At 49.2% G+C, this 20561-nt stretch overlaps 1 protein-coding gene across 1 annotated transcript in view; it reads left to right on the top strand.

Moving 5' to 3' along the window:
- The window catches only part of pdzd7a (PDZ domain containing 7a), a 153004-nt gene that overhangs the window by 109604 nt on the left and 22839 nt on the right, over positions 1 to 20561 (top strand). The window contains exons 14-15 of the mRNA XM_072479557.1: positions 464 to 1138; positions 4338 to 4438. Coding sequence (XP_072335658.1) covers positions 464 to 1138; positions 4338 to 4438 — 776 coding nt within the window. The remainder of the gene's footprint in view (positions 1 to 463; positions 1139 to 4337; positions 4439 to 20561) is intronic.

The raw sequence follows: 20561 nt of genomic DNA on the forward strand, positions 1-20561 counted from the left end.
GCGGAAGGAAGGAGGTCCTCCTTCAGAGAGGGCGGCCCGACAATCGGTGGGCACCGATCGTGGGCCACCCCACATTTATGGTACCCCCCGGTGCAGGATCCCCCCTCGCCCCCCCACAGGCCGCCCCCCCCCCCCAGCGTTCACGCACCGCCCACGACTGTAGCGACCAGGTGTGGCCGGTGGCGGGGGAAACCCGCCGTTTTGGCCTGGCCGCTCGGCCCATCCGGGCCTCAGAATAGCGGAGGTGCCGGAGAATCGCCATTTTCGGTGTCTCCGGCGATTCTCCGGCCTGTGGCCCGCGAAACTCGACCGGGCCGTTCCCGCCACTTGGTAGAATCGCGGGAGGGCATCGGACCGGCGTCCCCGGAAATTTTGGCGGCCCAGGCGATTCTCCCAACCGGCGTGGGAGTGGAGAATCGCGCCCGATGTGTCTCGATTTTTTGACTGTTTTTCCTCTTTATAGATTACAGAGGTGGCTTTCATTTGAAACCATCTCAGGATTATGAAAAAGAAAGAATGATGATGGAAGAAATTGAAAGGCTGAGGATATCAGGCTCCCCTCATAAAGAAAGTAATACTAAATCATTCACAGCTTTAGAAGATGTGCCAGTGGATTCGTATAATACAGACAATACTTCATTTAAACCTGCCTCAGGCAGTCCAGTGAGGTCAAACTGGTTGTTGACAGAGTCCTTTAGAACTCCAGAACTGCCATCTGCTGGAAAGCAGGATGTCAATACAATCCGATCTGAGGAGTCTGGCAATAGCAAAACTGGAATAACCAAATTGAGCCATCGGAAAACGAAAAAAGAGAAAACCGAGAATGTTAAAGGTTTGCCATTGTACTCAATGGTGAACAAATCTAGAAAAACAAGACCCTTATTAGACCAGATGTTTGAAGAAACTTTGCCTGCGTCATCCAATAGCAGAGAAAAAGTAAACACATCTACACAAGGTCAAAATGGCCTTGAGAAAGAACCAATATATGCAGAAGTCGATGAATTCTTGGAAAATGGGCATGCAGATAAGAAGAGCACCAGTCAAGGAATAACAACAAGATCAGTGAAAAGCACAGAAAAAAAAATACTAGAGTATGAGCCAGTGACAGTCAAAATTTCCAAGATGAAACAATCATTAGGTATGGATTTCACCTTAAATTGTATGGAAAGTGATAGAATTATTCCGTAGTTAATTTTCTTCTATGTTCAGTGTGCTTTTCCTTTCTTGGAGGCATTGTTCATCATAAAATTCAAGTCACAGGCACTAGTGTGCCAAACTGTCCATTCTTTACATATGAAATGAAATGAAATGAAAATCGCTTATTGTCACAAGTAGGCTTCAAATGAAGTTACTGTGAAAAGCCCCTAGTCGCCACATTCCGGCACCTGTTCGGGGAGGCTGGTACGGGAATTGAACCGTGCTGCTGGCCTGCCTTGGTCTGCTTTCAAAGCCAGCGACTTAGCCCTGTGCTAAATGAACCAAAACAAATATTTGATCATGGTGTGCGTCAGACTAGAACTCAATCTTGTCCACACACACACACAAAATGTGAAACCTTAGTGTAATGTTATTGTCGTGTGGCTGATTTATATTACAAGAACACCTGTAGTTAAAGCTATAAATTATTTATTAACATTAACTGAGGGTCAACTATATACAAAACAACAGATGAATAACAGTATGATCATGCACAAGCAACCTTCCTCTTCCCTGCTCTCCAGTCAGTCTGAGATCAACTGACTCTAACATTCACTCATATATTAATGAGACTTCTAGTGGTCAGTCGGTGAATTACAACACAACCATGATATCACCACACTTGATTAACTTATTTTACTCCTTCTGATCCTGGGAGGGAGGGGGTGGGCTGAGGGGAACTGTAATGCACCAACTATTGTCCAAGAGGAAACCAACTAAAATAATTCAAACCCAGAATCAAATCTAAGACCTATTTCTCCATGTAGCTTAGTTCCATGCCAGGCTGTGTATATGCCCACTGTTAGGATAACTGAGCTTTAATTTCAGTTACTTTAAGGATCCTCATCCAACAGAAGGAAACAACACAATTTGAACAGCTGTTTACTTCTGCCCCATGGACACTGTTATCTCTCTTGGCTGGAGGTTTCCACCTGGCCTTGTTCCTGTGTCTGGCAAGTGTCTGACTATCTGAAAATGAAAATTGTCCTTAGATAATTATAATGGAAAGACAAGAATAGACACAGTGGCAATTTAGTATGATAAATTATACATATTTAATTCTTATCAAAACTGCAAAACTTTGGAGTTATAGAGGTAGGAATTTACCTTGGAGGGTAATATTGAATCTGTTGCCCATTATACAATGTGGGCTGAATTTTCTGTGCCCCCGGCAGGCATGGTTCCTGTGGCCAGGCACTCATCCCTCCCACCCTGAGCTCTTCCCAAAAATAAAAGGTGGGGCTGACAGGTGCTTAAATCGGCAGCCTGCCCGCAATGTTTAAATTAATAATCAAGGGTCAATTAGGCTTGTTATCAAGACAATCACCCCTAATAATACGCGGCATCTACACGATAAAATGTTTGGAATGGGGGGCCAGGCAGGAGTGGGAAGCCCGACTTCCTTTAACTCAAATGCTTAAAAGGGTGGGAGGTCTCTCTTCATGGTCTGTCCTTTGCGAATTGGGGGTGGCTCTCCCCTTAGGTGAAACCCCATCCCTGATTCTTACCCATGCTCTTTCTTGAACCCTCTACCCCCTCTCCTCTGCCTTCCATCCCACGACACTGGGCTTATCTGCTCCAGGGATCCATCAACCTTGATCTTTCCCTTCTGCAGTCCTGGCAGCTGCCAATGATGCCTTCCTGGTGCTGCCGGGTCTGATGGAGCTGTCGGGTGATCCGATTGGCCTTCATTGGTCTGTCCTGCATTGCTGTTTGGCTGCAGGGCGGTTCAGCATGGAGCATGACAACTCCACAACAACGTTGTTTACGGGGGGAGTGAGTGGAGTGTGTCATTCGCCACCACCCCCTCACCTCCCATATGGTTTTCTGGAAGGGGATGCACAAAAACCCCAGATACACTGAGTAGAAGTCAAAGTGGGGCATGGGCCCTTCGCAGTTGATGGGCTCAGAGGGTGAGTGATTGAATTGAGGAATAGACGTCTTGAGACTGGTAAACCTTTTCTCTGAGATGCTGACATGCTGGTGAAGACAGGTGGGTTAGAGAGAGTGACATGAGTGTGCTGAACTGGTATTTAAATATCGCGCCGGGACCTTCGAACCTGCCAGCTGGTGGGCAGACTGATCAGATGCCAGGTGACTCAGAAGTAAATTTGTCTGTGCATAATTAATTAGGTTCCAAGTGCAGAATTTGGCGCAGGATCCTGCCATTCTGGCCAGCGGGAAAGGCGCCGCTGGTGCCACCCGCCACCGCAGGAGAATTTTGTCCCATGAAACTAGGATTGCCATAAAAACAACAAAAATCTCACTGGCTCAGAAAGGGGAACCTGCCAACCTGATCATGTGATTCTGGTCCAATACTATGTGGTTCACTTCGGTGCAACTATAGATCAACAATAAATATACACACACTGTCAAAACAAAGAATAAAGGCAAGAATGTTTTACTCTTCTAAATGTGCAACTAAAGGGAATTAATAACTTCTTGAAAAGAAAATATTAATGAACAGAAATTAAAAGAAGACCTGCAAATACTGAAAGACTGAACAAGGTCAAAAGATGTAAATATGCAGCAAGTCAGTTGGTATCTGAAAACTAAATGATAAATATACAAATACTTTAGTGGAATAGACAGAAAAGGAGAAGAGGTGCAAACAACAAAAAAATAACATGTCATTCCACTCTCGAGGCGAAAAACCTGGTAAACAAAGAAAGCTAGAGGGTGTCAGTACAAATGAATCCAGTCTGAGAATTTCCTTGGGTAGGCCTAGCACCATTCTCTAGCTGTTTGCATGTTCTTTTGTTTTTTAACATCTTTCATTAACTCACTGACAATTTTTATAGTATCTAACAATTTATTTCCTTCCTTTTAATCCAATAACGTTCTCTCTATGATTAGACTATCTGCTGTTTAATGTTTTCCCTACTGTTTTTTTCTTCTGATTCCTTGAAAATCTCTTTTTTCTGTTTCAGTCCTCAAAAAGTGTTCTGCTTGGAATATTAGTGACTAACTTAGACAAGGTGGCTCATGTTTAAAAGCAATGGTGGTCCAAAGGTCCTTTTTGTGCTTTAGCATTCTATGATTTGTACAACAGTTTGTACATTGGTTTTAATGACTACATTTTTATCAATTGTTGTACTGTAAGACTAAAACAGTTATGCTCTTTTGACTTTTAACTACAGGAATCAGTATTTCTGGTGGTATTGAATCTAAAGTGCAACCTGTTGTGAAAATAGAGAAGATATTCCCAGGAGGGGCTGCGTCAGTCAATGAAACTCTTAAGGTAATGCAATCGCTGAACAGTTCTGCTTCCCTGCACAGGGATAAACTAAACCTGTAAGCCTATTGGGCTGTTCTTTGAAAGATTGATGATACTTGTCTACAATTGCAGTGAAGATAGATTACTAAAAGGCTTATAGAATGTATATTCCCATAGCAGAAACACATATTGCATCAGTTCATCCATTCACTGGTGCTAAAAAGGCTGAATAACTCAGTTTCAGATATTAACAGTGATGGTACATCCGTTTGACCTGGGGGGGAAAAAATATAACTCTATTTTAAATTTGTCCGATTTGGATTGTTGTATGTTCTTTGCTCTCCATCTTCCATGAAAAACATCACAGAATTGCAAATTGCAAATATTTATAGTAGAACTTAATAGAAGCGGGCAGTAGTTAGCACTGTTGCCTCATGGCACCGAGGACCCGGGTTCGATCCCAGTCCCGGGTCACTGTCCGTGTGGAGTTTGCACACCCTCCTTGTGTCTGCATGGGTCTCACCTCCACAACCCAAAGAGGTGCAGGGTTGGTGGATAGGCCACGCTAGAATTGCTCCTTAATTGGAAAAAAAAGAATTGGTTCTCTAAATTTAGCAATATAAATAACAACAGAAATAAAAAGAATAAAAAGTGAAGTACATTGGACTGCCGACTTACTGTCACCCATTTTACACTATGGCACAAAGTCACATCCTAGACTGAGTGATATGAAACAAAACAGGACTTTTTTGCTTGAACTTAATTGAGTTTTTGGCCTTGATGCTACCTCGCGCAAATGATTATTGACCAATTTTTAATTGGTGGTGATGTGAATGGGGACAGCGAGTAAAGTGATTTCCCCATTCTTAACTCTGATGTTGGAGCTGACTAAGATAACGAATGACACAGCGTGAAATTATTAACCTATATCTGAATGTTCCAGCTTTTATAGTGACGAGAAGGACGATAAGTATATTAGCATGATCAAATAACAATAATCTTTATTATTGTCACAAGTAGCCTTACATTAACACTGCAACAAAGTTACTGTGAAAATCCCCTAGTCTCCACACTCCGGCATCTTTTCGGGTACACAGAGGGAGAATTCAGAATGTCCAATTCACCTAACAGCATGGGCGGGATTCTCCACTCCCGCGCTGAAGTGGCACTGCTGTCATGAACAGCGTCGAGGTTCACGACGGCGCGAAACGGCCCCGATCCCGACCGATTCAGGCCCTGACAATGGGCTAGGATCGGGGCCGCGTCATCTACACGCGCCAGGCCTTGTCGCCCGCGTAAAGGCGGCACCGCATAGATGACGCGGCCGGCGCCGCATAACTGGCGTCATCCGCGCATGCGCGGGTTGGCCGGCGCCAACCCGCGCATGCGTGGTTGCCGTCCTCTAAGTCCGACCCGCAAGAAGATGGCGGACGGATCTTCCGGGGCCGCGGAAGGAAGGAGGTCCTCCTTCAGAGAGGACGGCCCGACGATCGGTGGGCACCAATCGCGGGCCACCCCACATTTGAGGTACCCCCTGGTGCAGGATCCCCCCTCGCCTCCCCGCAGGCCGCCCCCCCAGCCTTCGCGCGCTGTTCTCCAGGTGACCAGGTGTGGACGGCGCCGGGGGGAACCCGCCGTTTCGGCCTGGCCGCTCGGCCCATCCGGGCCTGAGAATAGCAGGGGTGCCGGAGAATCGCCATTTTGGGTGTCTCCGGCGATTCTCCGGCCTGCGGCCCGCGAAACTCGACCGGGCCGTTCCCGCCGCTTGGGAGAATCGCGGGAGGGCGTCGGACCGGCATCCCGGGAAATCTTGGCGGCCCAGGCGATTCTCCCAACCGGCGCGGGAGTGGAGAATCCCGCCCCTAGTCTTTCAGAAATTGTGGGAGGAAACCGGAGCATCCAGAGGAAACCCACGCAGACACAGGGAGAACAGGCAGACACCACACAAGACAGTGTCCCAAGCCGGGAATCGAACCTGGGACCCTGGAGCTGTCAAGCAGCAGTGCTACCCACTGTGCTTCCGTGCCGCAAATGTTATCAGGCATCTGAAGCAAGATCCAGGACATTCTCATTTTTCACAGTAACCTTGTTACTTCTTATGGATCAGCAAATTGTGCTATAAAAAAACATGCAGCATAATTAGTTGTTTCTAATTGTTGTAGTCTCAGGCTGAAAGGTCTTTTCTGATCTTGCCAGTCAGTTACTTTGTGCTTAAAAGCCCATCCCCTGGCTGTACTCTTGACCTGATTTTGCAAGACTGTTTTCGGTAGGTAGTACCATTCAGGCAAGAAAGCCTTTTTAGCTTTGTTTTCTTTGGCATTTTAATTGATGGTCAGTTTTTTTTATAACGGCTGTTCCGCTTATTTCAACTCTCTGTCTTATATTCGCATTGCTGTAAGGAACTGAAAGCCATCGATTCCACTTTTCCGGAGGGTTTAAATTAGTATTGACATCAATGAAAAGGAAATCTCAGTTAAAACACAACTCTGCTGCCACATAACCTTAAATGTTATAAAAGTCTGAAAACATAAAATACAGTAACAAGGGAGCTTTGAAAGGCACCAGTAATTTTTCAGGTATCTATTTATTTTATAATATTCAGGGCTGTAGCAGAATTTCAGTTATCTGCCGTAATGGGAGAGGGCCCACCTTGAAGATAATGGGAATTGGAAGTTAATCAAAAGCCTCCAAAGTATATTTCTGATTGCTCTGAAATTTGAATGTTCTACCTCTCACCAGCAGTCTCCCTCATTCCACTCCATCACCTGTGATGATCCTGTCAGGAATATTGGCTGGTGGTCCAATGCTGAATCCATAAATGATTTACTGATTGAGCTATCCACCATCAGTTTTGCACATGACTCAAACTGACAGACTTTCTACAGACCTGAGAAAGTTAGTAAAATGAAACCCTTGGTGCCAATGACTCACAGTTACAATGGAGAGTCCACATGTGTTCACACCTCCACCTATTCCATTGGCAGCTTTTGCAATGTTGATCTCCGCAGGACTGAGAAAAGGGAATATTTATGAACAGCTCTCTCTCCAGTTGTTGGCAAATCTGGCATTTGTGATTAAAGGAAGTTCACAGGCATAGTATAAGCAGCCAAAGCTGTTAACTCATCATCTGTTACAGCGTCAGATGGCTCTACCAGCAGAAAGACTTGTTGCAAAGCATTTAATTTGATTATTTTGAGAGGAACAATATTCCTGGCAGCATAACTCCTGCTGCCCAGGCGTTTGAATACTCATTTCAAGGCCTATAGGTTTTGTGGAGAACTGATTAATTACTACATCATGGGCGCGATTCACCCAAAACATTTTTGTGTCATTTTGGGCGTGTTTGGTGGGATATTTCCCACCGGCTTTTTGGGTGAGATCCACCTGGATTCACCCAACACTTAGTCATTTTTTGGGGCCTGGGGGAATTTCTTCCTGGTCCATCCCACACATAGGGCGCAATTCTCTGGAAAAATTACTCAGTTCATTTGTGATGTTTTTTTCAGGGAGATTCCCGTCGGCTCTGCCAGCGAGTTCCACACCACTATTCAATGTCACTTAGTCATTTTTTGTGGGGCCCTGGGGTGTTTCTCACTGGTTTAACCTACATTTTGAATTTTTTTTTGGCACTGGGGAGCTGTACCGTCTGCTCCTAGTAGCGACGGGTTTGCAATCCGGGGTGAGGTTCGCAAACAAGGAAGGCGGTTCAACCTTGAGGGTCGCGAGAACTCCGAGATCGGGCGACCAATTTGAAAGAGTGCCCCGATCTCTAAGTGAGCTTTGGGTCCCCCACACCCCTCACCCATGGCCAATGTCACCCCTCACACACATGGGCACTACTCCACACTGCCACCCTGGTACCCAGGCAGCGCATCTGCCAGCTTGGCAGTGTCATCTGGGCACCTTGGCAATGCCAAGGAATGGCGCGGGAGACCCCCCCCAGGTGCCATTCCACGTGGTCCACCTTTTTGTGTACCAGTACTGAAAGGTGCCCGGCTGTGGCCTCGTTGGGGAGGCCGGAGAATCAAGGGAGGCCAGTGGATGCCGGTAAGTTCGCCGAAGTTGGTTTAAAACCAGCTTCAGCACGTGGTTTGGTCCCGCCCCTTGTGAGCGGGATTCGGACTCCGATGCCTCACAGAAGTTCCGCGAGGCGTGACGACTGTCGGAAAGCCCATGAGAGGGCTCTCCTGGCATTCACTGGTCACAACACACTCAAGGGAGAGCACAATGTGGCCAGTAAATCGCGCCCTTTGAAATTTTTTCAGCAGTGGGGAGCTGAACTCACTGGTGAGACCAGCTCCTTCGAGATCGGGGCATCATTTTGAAAAGGAGTCCTGATCTCTAAGTGAGCTTGAGGTCCTCCACACCCTGCACCCATGGACAATACCACCTCTGGTACACATTGGCATTACCCACCTCCCCCTTTCGGGTCCTCCCATTTCATGACCCCCCCCCCTTCACTCCCTCAACCTTAATGAGGACCCTACATACCTCCACTTCACCCCCCCCCCCCCAACATCCTTCGTACCCCCCTCACTACCCCTTTCATGACCATGGCCCCCCTCAAGCCATAGCACTGCCAATTGATGAATTGGCCATGCTAAATTTCCTCTTAGGGTGGGGTTGCAGGAAAAGGGTGGGGGAATGGAGCTAGGTGGCCATTCAAAGAGCGGTGCAGACTCGATGGGCCGAATGGCCTACTTCTGCACTGGAGGGATTCTCTGATTCTTTGAGCACCAAGCAGAGCCTGGGAGCTCTTCATTTGCTGATAGGCTCTTGAGCAGGCAATACATAACAACATTGGGCTCTGATTGGTGAGCTCCCCTTCAGAACAGTTTGTCAGACATTGAGAGAAGATTTAAAGAGTTCAAACAGATCACCTGAATTGGTGTGAAGTTTCTGAACTTTCATTGAATGAAACTGCAGCCATGTTTCTGACATTTGGCCTAAGACAAAAGTGAGGTTCCCTGGCTAACGTCGGGGTGCAAGTCGATGAAACCTTCAGCAACGAGGAGACACTGGCCAATGGTCGTCGAGGAGAGCAGCAGAGCGACTCTTGGTCTCCAGGCCTGGGCTGAGGAGGGAGGGCAGGAAAACAAACAAAGAATAACGAGCAGGCCAGATAAAACAGACAGCCAACCAGGAGCACACCCGCAGTCACCGAGGCTCGAAGCCCGACCACCCGAGCGAGAGCCGAGTGGTGAGCAGTTGGGAGGTGTGAAGACCAGGCATGCACCCGTGTCATGGATTTTGAGGAGCAGAGGCGGAGGCCAGGGCTGAGAGTGAACGGGCTGGGCAGCAACCAGACCAGGAAGGGTGAGAGTAGAGGCCAGGCCAGATAGCCAGCTGCAGGCAACCAGTGAGCCACCACTAGCACACCTGTGAGCTTAGGTCGTTAGGGAAGCAGCTGCAGGAGTGACTCAAACCTCAGGGGTGTGACGTAGGGGTCCCACAAAGAGGGAGAGCATGGGACCCCAAAGTGTAAATTCACCTCTAGGGGACCCTATCAAAATCCAAATACATACATCACACCCACTGATTCTCCTTTATGTACGCTTCAAATAACATCCTCAAACAAGTTTGTCAAATATGATTTCCCCTTCATAATTCCATTTCTTTTGAAATGTCCAGTTATCTGGGGCGAAATTCTCCCCCAACGGCGCGATGTCCGCCGACTGGCGCCAAACACAGCGCCAATCAGACGGGCATCGCGCCGGCCCAAAGGTGCGGAATGCTCCGCATCTTTGGCGGCCTAGCCCCAACATTGAGGGGCTAGGCCGACGCCGGAGGGATTTCCGCCCCGCCAGCTGGCGGAAATGACGTTTGTTGCCCCGCCAGCTGGCGCGGAAAAGCGGCGCATGCGCGGGAGCGTCAGCGGCCGCTGACAGTTTCCCGGCGCATGCGCGGGAGCGTCAGCAGCCGCTGTCAGTTTCCCGCGCATGCGCAGTGGGGAGAGTCTCTTCCGCCTCCGCCATGGTGGAGGCGGTAGCAGAGGCGGAAGGGAAAGAGTGCCCCCACGGCACAGGCCCGCTCGCGGATCGATGGGCCCCGATCGCGGGCCAGGCCACCGTGGGGGCACCCCCCGGGGTCAGATCGCCCCGCGCCCCCCCCCCCCAGGACCCCGGAGCCCGCCCACGCCGCCTGGTCCCGCCGGTAAATACCAGGTTTGATTTACGCCGGCGGGACAGGCAATTTCTGGGCGGGACTTTGGCCCATCCGGGCCGGAGAATCCAGCGGGGGGTCCTGCCAACTGGCGCGGCCCGATTCCCGCCCCTGCCCAATCTCCGGTACCGGAGACTTCGGCGGGAGCGGGATTCACGGCGGCCTACGGCCATTCTCCGACCCGGCGGGGGGTCGGAGAATGACGCCCCACATCCTTAATAATAAATTCTAACATTTTCCCTTCTACTGACGCCAAAATAACAGGTCTGCAGTTCTCCATTTTCCCTCCTCAAATAGTGAAGTTACATTTGCTACTTTCCAGTCTGCAGGAACCCTTCCAGAATTGAAAGATAACCCAACATCTACATTATCTCTAGCCATCTCCTTCAACCTCAGGAATACGCAGCTGCATGGTTGCCTTTCCGGCTGTGGCAATGGTGTTCTGTGCCCGTTCACCCCGACTGCGCAACCCACCCCCCCCCCCCCCCGGGGCACTGCCAGAAGCCCCCCCAGCCAGCGGCACAACTATTAGCAAACTATGGCGATGTTGGACACTTTCCGTACCCCCCCATCTCCCTCAGCAGCCACAACGCCGGTTTCACGAATTTTAAAAGCACAAGTGAACTGTGGCGGGAACTCGGCCCATCGGTGGATCGCGGAGGCCCCGGAGAATACCGGGTCAGACCCGCTAATAATATGCAAACGGTGTTTACTGTACGTGTGTTCTGGACCGCATTGACGCCGCTGTCGAGGTGACGGAGAATTGCAATTTGGTGTGAAATTGGCACCTCCCACGATTTTGGCATCGGAGCCTATTCTCCACCCAACCACGTTTTTTGATTCCGTTGTCAGCCAATGGAGAATCCCGCCCATTCTCTTTTCTCTTTCTCTTTCTTAATCAGTTTGTTGGTCCTCCCTTGCCAGGTTCTAAATTGTTCCCAATCTTCAGGCTTACCATTTTTTCTGACATCCTCAATAGCCATTGATGTGTTGGGTGTTCTGGATCACAAACATGTCACCAACACTGGAAGTGGTGCAACTCTATTTTATTATAAGGTTAAGTATATTAACATACTTGAACTGTGGGTAAATGCAATACCAGCTTTAACTGTTGACCCTTGCCTAGTCCTAACCAGGTGATGCACTCAGCACATGGTGAATATCTGTGTTGCAGGCTGTGAGCTCTGTGCTCCGAGCTGGCTGCTACTAGAAAGAGCGGGAACTCTCCTGTCCCCTGTCTTTATAGTGCGTGTGCTCTCACTGGTGATTGGCTGCGGTTATGTGTATGCTGATTGGTCCCACTGCATGTCCATCAGTGTGTGTGTGTGTGTCTGCACCATGATATACTGGTGTATATTATGACATCCCCTCTTTTATATAAAGAATATGTGCCTGCGTGACAATAAATATCGTGTAGTGAATGTACCTGACTATGTATGTGCGTGTTATTTAGATGACTATGTACATGAGACTAATCTATTTACACGGGAAGGTGCCTGGTGCCGAGAAATAGGGTGACACACCAACAACGAAATGAACATTATATACAAACTACTGGAACGATGAAACAGGATAACAGAACAGATCAAAGAGTCCAACATCGTAAAACTCATAAGTCAAGTCTCTGAGGTGGGCGACGAATTCTTGTTGACCGCCTCAAGGGTGGGTCAGGAGCCACCGGCTGAGGAACGGGCTGGGCCATGGCAGAGTGAGGAGGATGCAGAGTATTCGGAATCTCCACATAATCCAGGTTGGGGACAACAGGAGGGCGTGGCACCGGTGGAGGATCACGTAGCGAGCATGGAACGAGACGAAGGGCATACCGATTGCGGCGGCAAATGGAACCATCTGGCAGACGAACCAGGAACGAGCGGGAAGACACCTGCCGAAGAACCACAGCAGTTGCAGACCAGCCACCCTCCGGAAGATGGATGCGGACGTTGTCATCCGGCGACAGAGCAGGGAGATCAGTCGCCCGAGCGTCATGCGCCGCCTTGTGTTGTGCACGAGACTGTTGCATCCGCTGAAGGACCGGAACGTGGTCGAGGTCTGGGACGTGAATGGACGGCACCATGGTCCTGAGGGTGCAATCCATGAGCAGCTGGGCTGGCGACAGGCCCGTGGAGAATGGGGCCGAACGATAGGCCAGCAAGACGAGGTAGAAGTCGGATCCTGCATCGGCAGCCTTGCAGAGGAGCCGTTTGACGATGTGGACGCCCTTTTCCTCTTTGCCATTGGATTGGGGGTGCAGGGGACTGGATGTCACATGCACAAAATTGTACCTGCTGGCAAAGTTGGACCATTCCTGGCTCGCGAAGCAGGGGCCATTGTCCGACATCACAGTGAGTGGGATGCTGTGACGAGCAAAGGTCTCCTTGCAGGCACGGATTACCGCCGATAATGTGATGTCATGCAGGCGTACGACCTCCGGGTAGTTCGATAATAGTCTACAATCAGAACATAGTCCCTGCCGAGCGCATGGAACAGGTCAACGCCTACCTTAGACCAAGGGGACGTGACCAACTCATGGGGCTGTAGGGTCTCACGTGGTTGGGCCGGCTGGAACCGCTGACAGGTGGGGCAGTTGAGCACGGTGTTGGCGATGTCGTCATTGATGCCGGGCCAGTACACAGCCTCTCGGGCCCTCCGTCGGTATTTCTCCACGCAAAGATGGCCCTCGTGTAGCTGTTCCAAAACGAGCTGGCGCGTGCTGTGCGGAATCACTATGCGGTCCAGCTTCAAGAGGACACCATCCACTACTGCCAGATCGTCTCTGATATTGTAGAACTGCAGGCATTGGCCCTTGAGCCACCCATCCGTCATGTGGCGCATGACACGCTGTAGTAGGGGGTCAGCCACAGTCTCGCGGCGAATGTGGATAAGGCGTTCATCCGTGGCCGGCAGATTGGAGGTCGTGAAGGCCACATGGGCGTCAACCTGGCAGACGAACCCCTCTGGGTCACACGGGGTGTTGACTGCCCTGGACAGAGCGTCGGCTATGATCAGGTCCTTGCCCGGGGTGTATAGGAGCTGGAAATCGTACCGCCCGAGTTTAAGCAGAATGCGCTGGAGGCGAGGGGTCATATCATTCAGGTCTTTTTGTATAATGTTGACCAGCGGGTGATGGTCGGTCTCGACAGTGAATTGGGGGAGGCCGTACTCGTAATCATGAAATTTGTCAACCCCAGTCAACAGGCCCAGGCACTCCTTTTCGATCTGCGCGTAGCGCTGTTCCGTGGGGGTCATGGCACGTGACGCATATGCAACGGGGGCCCATGATGTGGCCTCATCGCGTTGCAGGAGCACCGTCCCAATGCCGGATTGGCTGGCATCCGTTGAAATTTTTGTTTCCTTCATGGGATCAAAAAATGCCAATACCGGGGCCGTGGTAAGCTTGGTCTTAAGCTCCTCCCATTCCGCTCGTGGGCGGAAAGCCATTTGTCGTCTTCCTGACCAGGTTCCGGAGAGCTGTGGTATGGGAGGCGAGGTTGGGGATGAACTTCCCCAGGAAGTTGACCATGCCCAAAAATCGGAGGCCCGCCTTCTTATCCGCTGGCTTCTGCATGGCCGTGATCATAGATATCATAGAATTTACAGTGCTGGCTGCCACCTTGTCCGCATCCGGCCGCACACCCAACCGGGAGATGTGGTCCCCTAGGAACTTGAGTTCCGTCTGGCCGAAGGAACATTTGGGTCTGTTGAGGTGAAGGCCTTGGTCCCGTATTCGTTTGAAAACGCGCTGGAGCGACTGATATGCTCCTGCGGGGTGGTGGACCAAATGATGATGTCGTCAACATAGACACGCACACCCTCAATGCCCTCCATTGTTTGCTCCATGATCTGGTGGAATACTTCTGATGCCGATATAATCCCAAACGGCATCCTGTTGTAGCAGTATCTGCCAAACGGGGTATTAAAGTACACAGCTTTCTGCTGGACCAGTCTAGTTGAATTTGCCAGAATCCTTTCGATGCATCAAGTTTGGTGAAGATGTTGGCCCGAGCCATCTCACACGTGATCTCGTCACGCTTGGGGATAGGGTAATGCTCCCTCATTATGTTGCGATTCAGATCCTTTGGGTCAATGCAGATCCGGAGCTCGCCGGAGGGCTTCTTTACGCACACCATGGAACTGACCCAGTCGGTTGGTTCCGTCACTCTGGAGAGCACTCCTTGGTCCTGGAGGTCCTGCAGCTGCAGCTTGAGGTGGTCCTTGAGGGGTGCTGGGACTCTGCGAGGTGCATGAAGCACAGGGGTGTCTTGTTTGAGCAGGATTTTGTAAGTGTATGGAAGCGTGCCCATGCCTTCGAAAACGTCGCGGTACTGGTCGATGATGGCATTGAGTTGCGCCCTGAAGTCCGCATCCTGGAAGGCAGACGTGTCCTCTGGAGAGAGAGAGTGTACTCATTGAACGAGGTTTAGGAGTTTGCACGCCTGTGCGCCTAGCACAGAGTCCTTCGAGGAGCCCACGATCTCAAAGGGAAGGATGGCTTTTCGCGAGTTGTGCGTCACTTCGAGTTGGCATGAACCGGTAGCAGGAATGACGTTGCCATTGTAGTCCACTAGTTGGCAGGTCGATGGAAGAATGGTTGGTTTAACCCCAAGTGTCTGAAAGGCTGACCACGCTAGGAGATTAGCGGAAACACCAGTTTCCAGGCGGAATCGTATCTGGGATCGGTTGACCATCAGGGTGGCACACCACTCGTCGTCTGGATCAATGCTGTGCACCGACAGCGGCTGGTGGTTTTGATTCGGGGACAGCCTGTTCTTTGTTATAACAGCGACTCGAAAGGGCTCCCTCGGGTCCTCGGTGTCACTGGTCTGTGGTAAGTCGGAATCGGACTCGGTTTGGGGGTAGGTAACTGCTTGTTGCAGGGTTCTTCGGAGGTTTATTTCATTTCCTGGTTCAATCTGAGGCATTGTACTGTCATTCCAGGTGAAGGAAGGTTGTTTTACAGCTTTAAAAGATTTTTTCTTTGATTTGGGACGTTTCCCCTTTAAATGGGCATGGTCCTCTGACGTCATGACGCGCGTGATATAGCATGTAGGAGGCGTTTGCACATGCGCAGATCGCAGTTCCTTTTCTGATGGCCGTTTTCGAGATTGCGCATGCGCGGCGTCGCGCAACTGCGCAAGTGCAGTCCCTTTAGAAAGATGACCGCCAACCAAAATCGTTCTCTGCACCAGGATTTCGGCTTCGAGGTGAGTACTGCCGCTTCTCTTACCTTTCCTTGCTGGTTGGAGTGTGTTTTCCTCACAGTATTTGCCGAATTTGTCCAGGACTGCCTGGAAGTCTCTCCTGTTTTGCCCCTTGGAGAACTTGAATTTTTAAAAGATTTCTTCTGCTCTGGCACCGGCGATGGTGAGGAGAAGCTCTGTTTTTTCAGGATCGGCCAGGTCTTCTAGTTCGGCTGCCAGCAGGAAGATTTCAAACTTTTGCCGGAATGCCCGCCAGTTTTCGAGGAGATCGCCGTGGCACTGGAGCCGCTGCGGAACCCGGATCTTGAACATCTTGCCTGGGTATCGTTGCTGGTTGTCACTGTACGCTGAGGTGCCGGCGATGCGGAGTGGCGGCGGCGGGTTGATGTTCTCCATACTTCAGGATGCTGGAATGCTGATTAGTTGCAGGTGGGTCTCAGAAGTGCTAGTATGCAACCACTCCTTGTACCATGATGTGTTGGGTGTTCTGGATCACAAACAGGTCACCAACACTGGAAGTGGTACAACTCTATTTTATTATAAGGTTAAGTATATTAACATACTTGAACTGTGGGTAAATGCAATACCAGCTTTAACTGTTGACCCTTGCCTAGTCCTAACCAGGTGATGCACTCAGCACATGGTGAATGTCTGTGTTGCAGGCTGTGAGCTCTGTGCTCCGAGCTGGCTGCTACTAGCAAGAGCGGGAACTCTCCTGTCCACTGTCTTTATAGTGCGTGTGCTCTCACTGGTGATTGGCTATGGTGTTGTGTATGCTGATTGGTCCCACTGCATGTCCATCAGTGTGTGTGTGTGTGTCTGCACCATGATATACTGGTGTATATTATGACAGCCATTTCCTTTATTGTAATGCAAACTTTAACTTATTTTGTTAACAGTTAATTTACCTTTTCCTTTGGGTGTTTGTGCCTTAGAGGAATTTATACCTGTTGTCGACTGTGTTGTATTTCTTTAAATACTAGCCATTGCATGTCTACTATCAAATCTTTTAGTGTATTTTCCGATATGTTTTTTTATTAATACCTCAGTCGCCAGCAAGAAGATGGGTAGGATTTCACAACTATAGAGTTTTGAAGAATGAACTTTATAGTTAAATGATAAGAACATTAATAGTTATTGCTTTAGTTTAATCCCTCATTGTTTCAAGTCAGAAAAGACTGTCTTGGCTTGAATCCGGATCATGCTGACGTGTGATTGCTGTGACAACATATACTGCCAACTGTTTGATTGGCTACCGTCAACAAAGAAGTGTTGTCCAGAGTGTGGCTACAAGTTAGCTATCGGAACCAAATACTTTTTTCAAGCCGCAGCTTTCTTTCAATAATCAAGAAGTCAATGCGAACAATAGCTGTTCTGTAAAGAGTTCTTTGTTTGAATTTTGTAGAACATCATTAGTCTCTAATTGACTATCCTGGAACAGTGAATGGTATTTAATTAAAAATGCAGTAGAGGTAATTCAGTCATAATGAAAGCCAAGTAAAATGTGAATCAGCAAAGAGGATGGATTGAATATCAGAGTACATACAAGTTTAATAAGAAAGCTCCAATTCAAAATGCCACATGCAGCTAATTGAACTGTACATCTTTACCAAATAAATTTTCACAACATGTTGAAATTTAAAACAAATACATATTAATATTTTTACATCAGTAATTGTTTTTGAGTTCATGACACAACAATGGTTCGGCTACATTTAATGTTTGTGATATGATTCCAAATATTTTTTAAGCACTTTATTCCACTCAAGGAAGTACTAGCAAACAAAAGGACCCAAAATAACTTAAGAAAATCCAACGGCATGCAGGGAAATACTGATGCAATCCTTTAGAAAGATTGAAACAAATCTCAGAGTGTGAGCAAGCCCTTCTTGGTTTCATATATGTCCCAGTTGCCATATCTACCTTTCTTCACAAACACACAATTCACAAATGGAATGATTAAGTTAATTAGGCCAAAAATCAAAGAAAATCAAGGCTCAGGATTTATTTCTAAAGGAATTGAATGGAAAAGCAAAACATTTATGCTAAACTTATATTGAATCTTGGTTAGATGAGATTTAGAGTTTTACCTATTGGTCACCATACAAGAAACCTACAGAGTCATTGAAGAGGGTGCAGAAAATGTACCAAAATTTCAAGGTTATACCTACCAAGAAAGGAGGAACAGACTGTCAGTCATCTCTTGAAAAGAGTAAACTGAGAAGTGACATCAGGGAGGTATTGAAAAGCATTAAAGCTTTGATGAGTAGATGGCGACAGAGGGCTGAATTTCCTCCAGATGCACAAAGGAGAAACCCACCATTGGTGGAAAACTGACTAAAGTCATGTGGCGGAATTCTCCATTCCTGAGATTAAGGGCTGGATTCTCCAATCGCCGATGCCAAAATCGGGATCTGCGATTGGCCGGAGAATCCATTTTTACGCTGGAATCGGGGGCGGCACCATTTTTCCGATGCTCCGCCTCCTCAAAAGTGCCGTACTCGAGGAGTATGCTGCATACTCAGGACGTCACTTGAGGCCCTCCCCCGATACTCCACCCCAATGTGTCGACTTCTCGACGGCGTCAGTTGCATGTCCTCTCACTTTTCGTAAATCTGGCGTGGCGGCTGCAGACTGTGTCCAGCGCTGCCACAGTCGGCGGGAACCTGTCCTGCCGGCAGTGGGGGCTTTGGCGGAGGCTGGGCAGACTAGTGGTGGGTGGTCCGGGGGTGGCGAGGGTTACAGGGGGACATTTTTTGGCAGGCCGGGTCCGTGCACGGCCGACGCCATGTTGTACGGCGTGACCACCGCCGGCCTGCGCATTCGCGGCCACAGATCCTGCCATTCTGCGTCCGTATCGGCAGGTGACTTTATGTGGCGCGGCTGCTAGCCCCCCACCGGGCGGATTCTCGGTGTAGGGGCGCCACCGACATTTTGGTTGTAAGACCAGACAGATCCTGTGGTCATAGCTGCAGAATCTGAGAATCCAGCCCTAAGTGTTGATGCCAGGGCAGATTCGTGGATTTCTACGACAGCAAAACTGGTGCCGCACCTGGACCGATTCAACGAGAATTGAGCGGCTAGCACCGACGCCATGCCGAACACAAACTATTCCAATGAGAAACGGTGCCAAATTCACGATTGACACTCAGAAGGCTGACATGCTGTAGCCACATGTACACACTTCACTTCCCACTCACACCATCCCAGCCAACAAGATGGCAGCCAGTAGAGCAACATCCCGTTTTATGGACGTTGAAATTACACCCTGCTACTCACAATGGAGGAGAGGCGGGCCACCCTGTACCCCGACCTGGGAAGGAGGCTACCAGCCTCCGCCGTAGGCCATGCTGGGTGCAGGTGGCAGAGGCTGTAAGCGCCATCAGCAATACTGTCTGGACCGGCCAGTAATGCCTTAAGAAACTGCACAACCTTCTCAGGGTGGCCAGAGTGAGTAGTCAGCACTGTCCCGTGGTACTAACCCCTGTCCCACACACCTGTGAACCCCCACCCCACTTCTCAACCCGTTGGTGGCCGAACCCACACCCTGCACCCATACCGGCTGTCATGGCAGGGTGCCCTGCCCACTGAAGCCACCAGCTACCCACCTTCTGGGTTGCATGCAAAGGACTGTCTAACTGTGCAATTTCTGTCGCCCCCACCCCCACCAGGAGAAGGCCACCCATAACTGCTGGGAGTGGGAAAAGACTGGAGGGGGAGTGGCGGAACTGCAGCCCCTCACCGCGGCAGAGCAGAGGACCTTGGGCAGCGGACCTGAGGAAAGGGAAGTCATCAAGGTGGAGGTTGGCATCAAATGAGGAAGTGAGACCCCGCTGAGTTGCGGTTCCCTGTGACACGTGTGTCGCTCCCCCCAGCCTCCACAGATGCCACAGCGATAGGAGATGGATCACTTAACAATTACACTGGGTCAGTAATAACAAGCAGCGGCTACAGTCCAAAAGGAATACGCCAATATTCACCACAGCTATATCCACACATTTTTTTCCACACCAGTAGACGAACCCAGTATTCAGGCATGCAGCAGCCAGCAGTCTATGCAGCATATTCTCAAACAAGCGAGCACTACGTATTGCCATCTAATGGAATCAAGACCGAAGGAGGACTACCGCAAGCGCAATCGGCACTACAGACTGGATGCCTTAGTTACAGCCCAGGATTTGTTGCACCCCAGCCTGGCCAGACGGCATATTCCTATCAGATGCAAAGTTCTAGTTTCGCACCATCACCAGGTATTTATGGGAGCAGCAATTCTGTTTCCAATTCGACAAGCTTCAACGGTTCTCAGCAGGATCACCCTTCCCCCACAGCAGGTGGCCAGAACCAGTATGTACAGTCTTATCCAACTTCAACATATGGCACATCCATGACCTTGAATGATACTATTGATGGTACCTCTTCAACGTCAACACCTTATCAGCTACGAGATGCCATCCGACAGCACCATCACAAATATCGGAAAAAGAAAGGGACTCCAAATCAGTCAGCGAAGTGATTTGACCACTTCTTGGTTCCTGTGGCACAGGGATGTTGATGGCATTCATAACCAAGAGAGACATTTGACCATGGTGATTGGTGGTTTTTGGACTCACACGAATGATTTGGACTTATTGTTTAATCACTGTTCCCATGACTTGTATATACCTTAATGTATCTACCTGTTTATTGTTCAATTTTCTCAAAGTGTGCAAAAAATATGTAACATATAAAAAAGGGGGGATGTGGTGATGTGCATCAATGTAAATGCATGTAGGCTAGCTAGACACTAG

Source organism: Scyliorhinus torazame, chromosome 16 (genome assembly GCF_047496885.1).
Source record: "Scyliorhinus torazame isolate Kashiwa2021f chromosome 16, sScyTor2.1, whole genome shotgun sequence".
Taxonomy (NCBI): domain Eukaryota; kingdom Metazoa; phylum Chordata; class Chondrichthyes; order Carcharhiniformes; family Scyliorhinidae; genus Scyliorhinus; species Scyliorhinus torazame.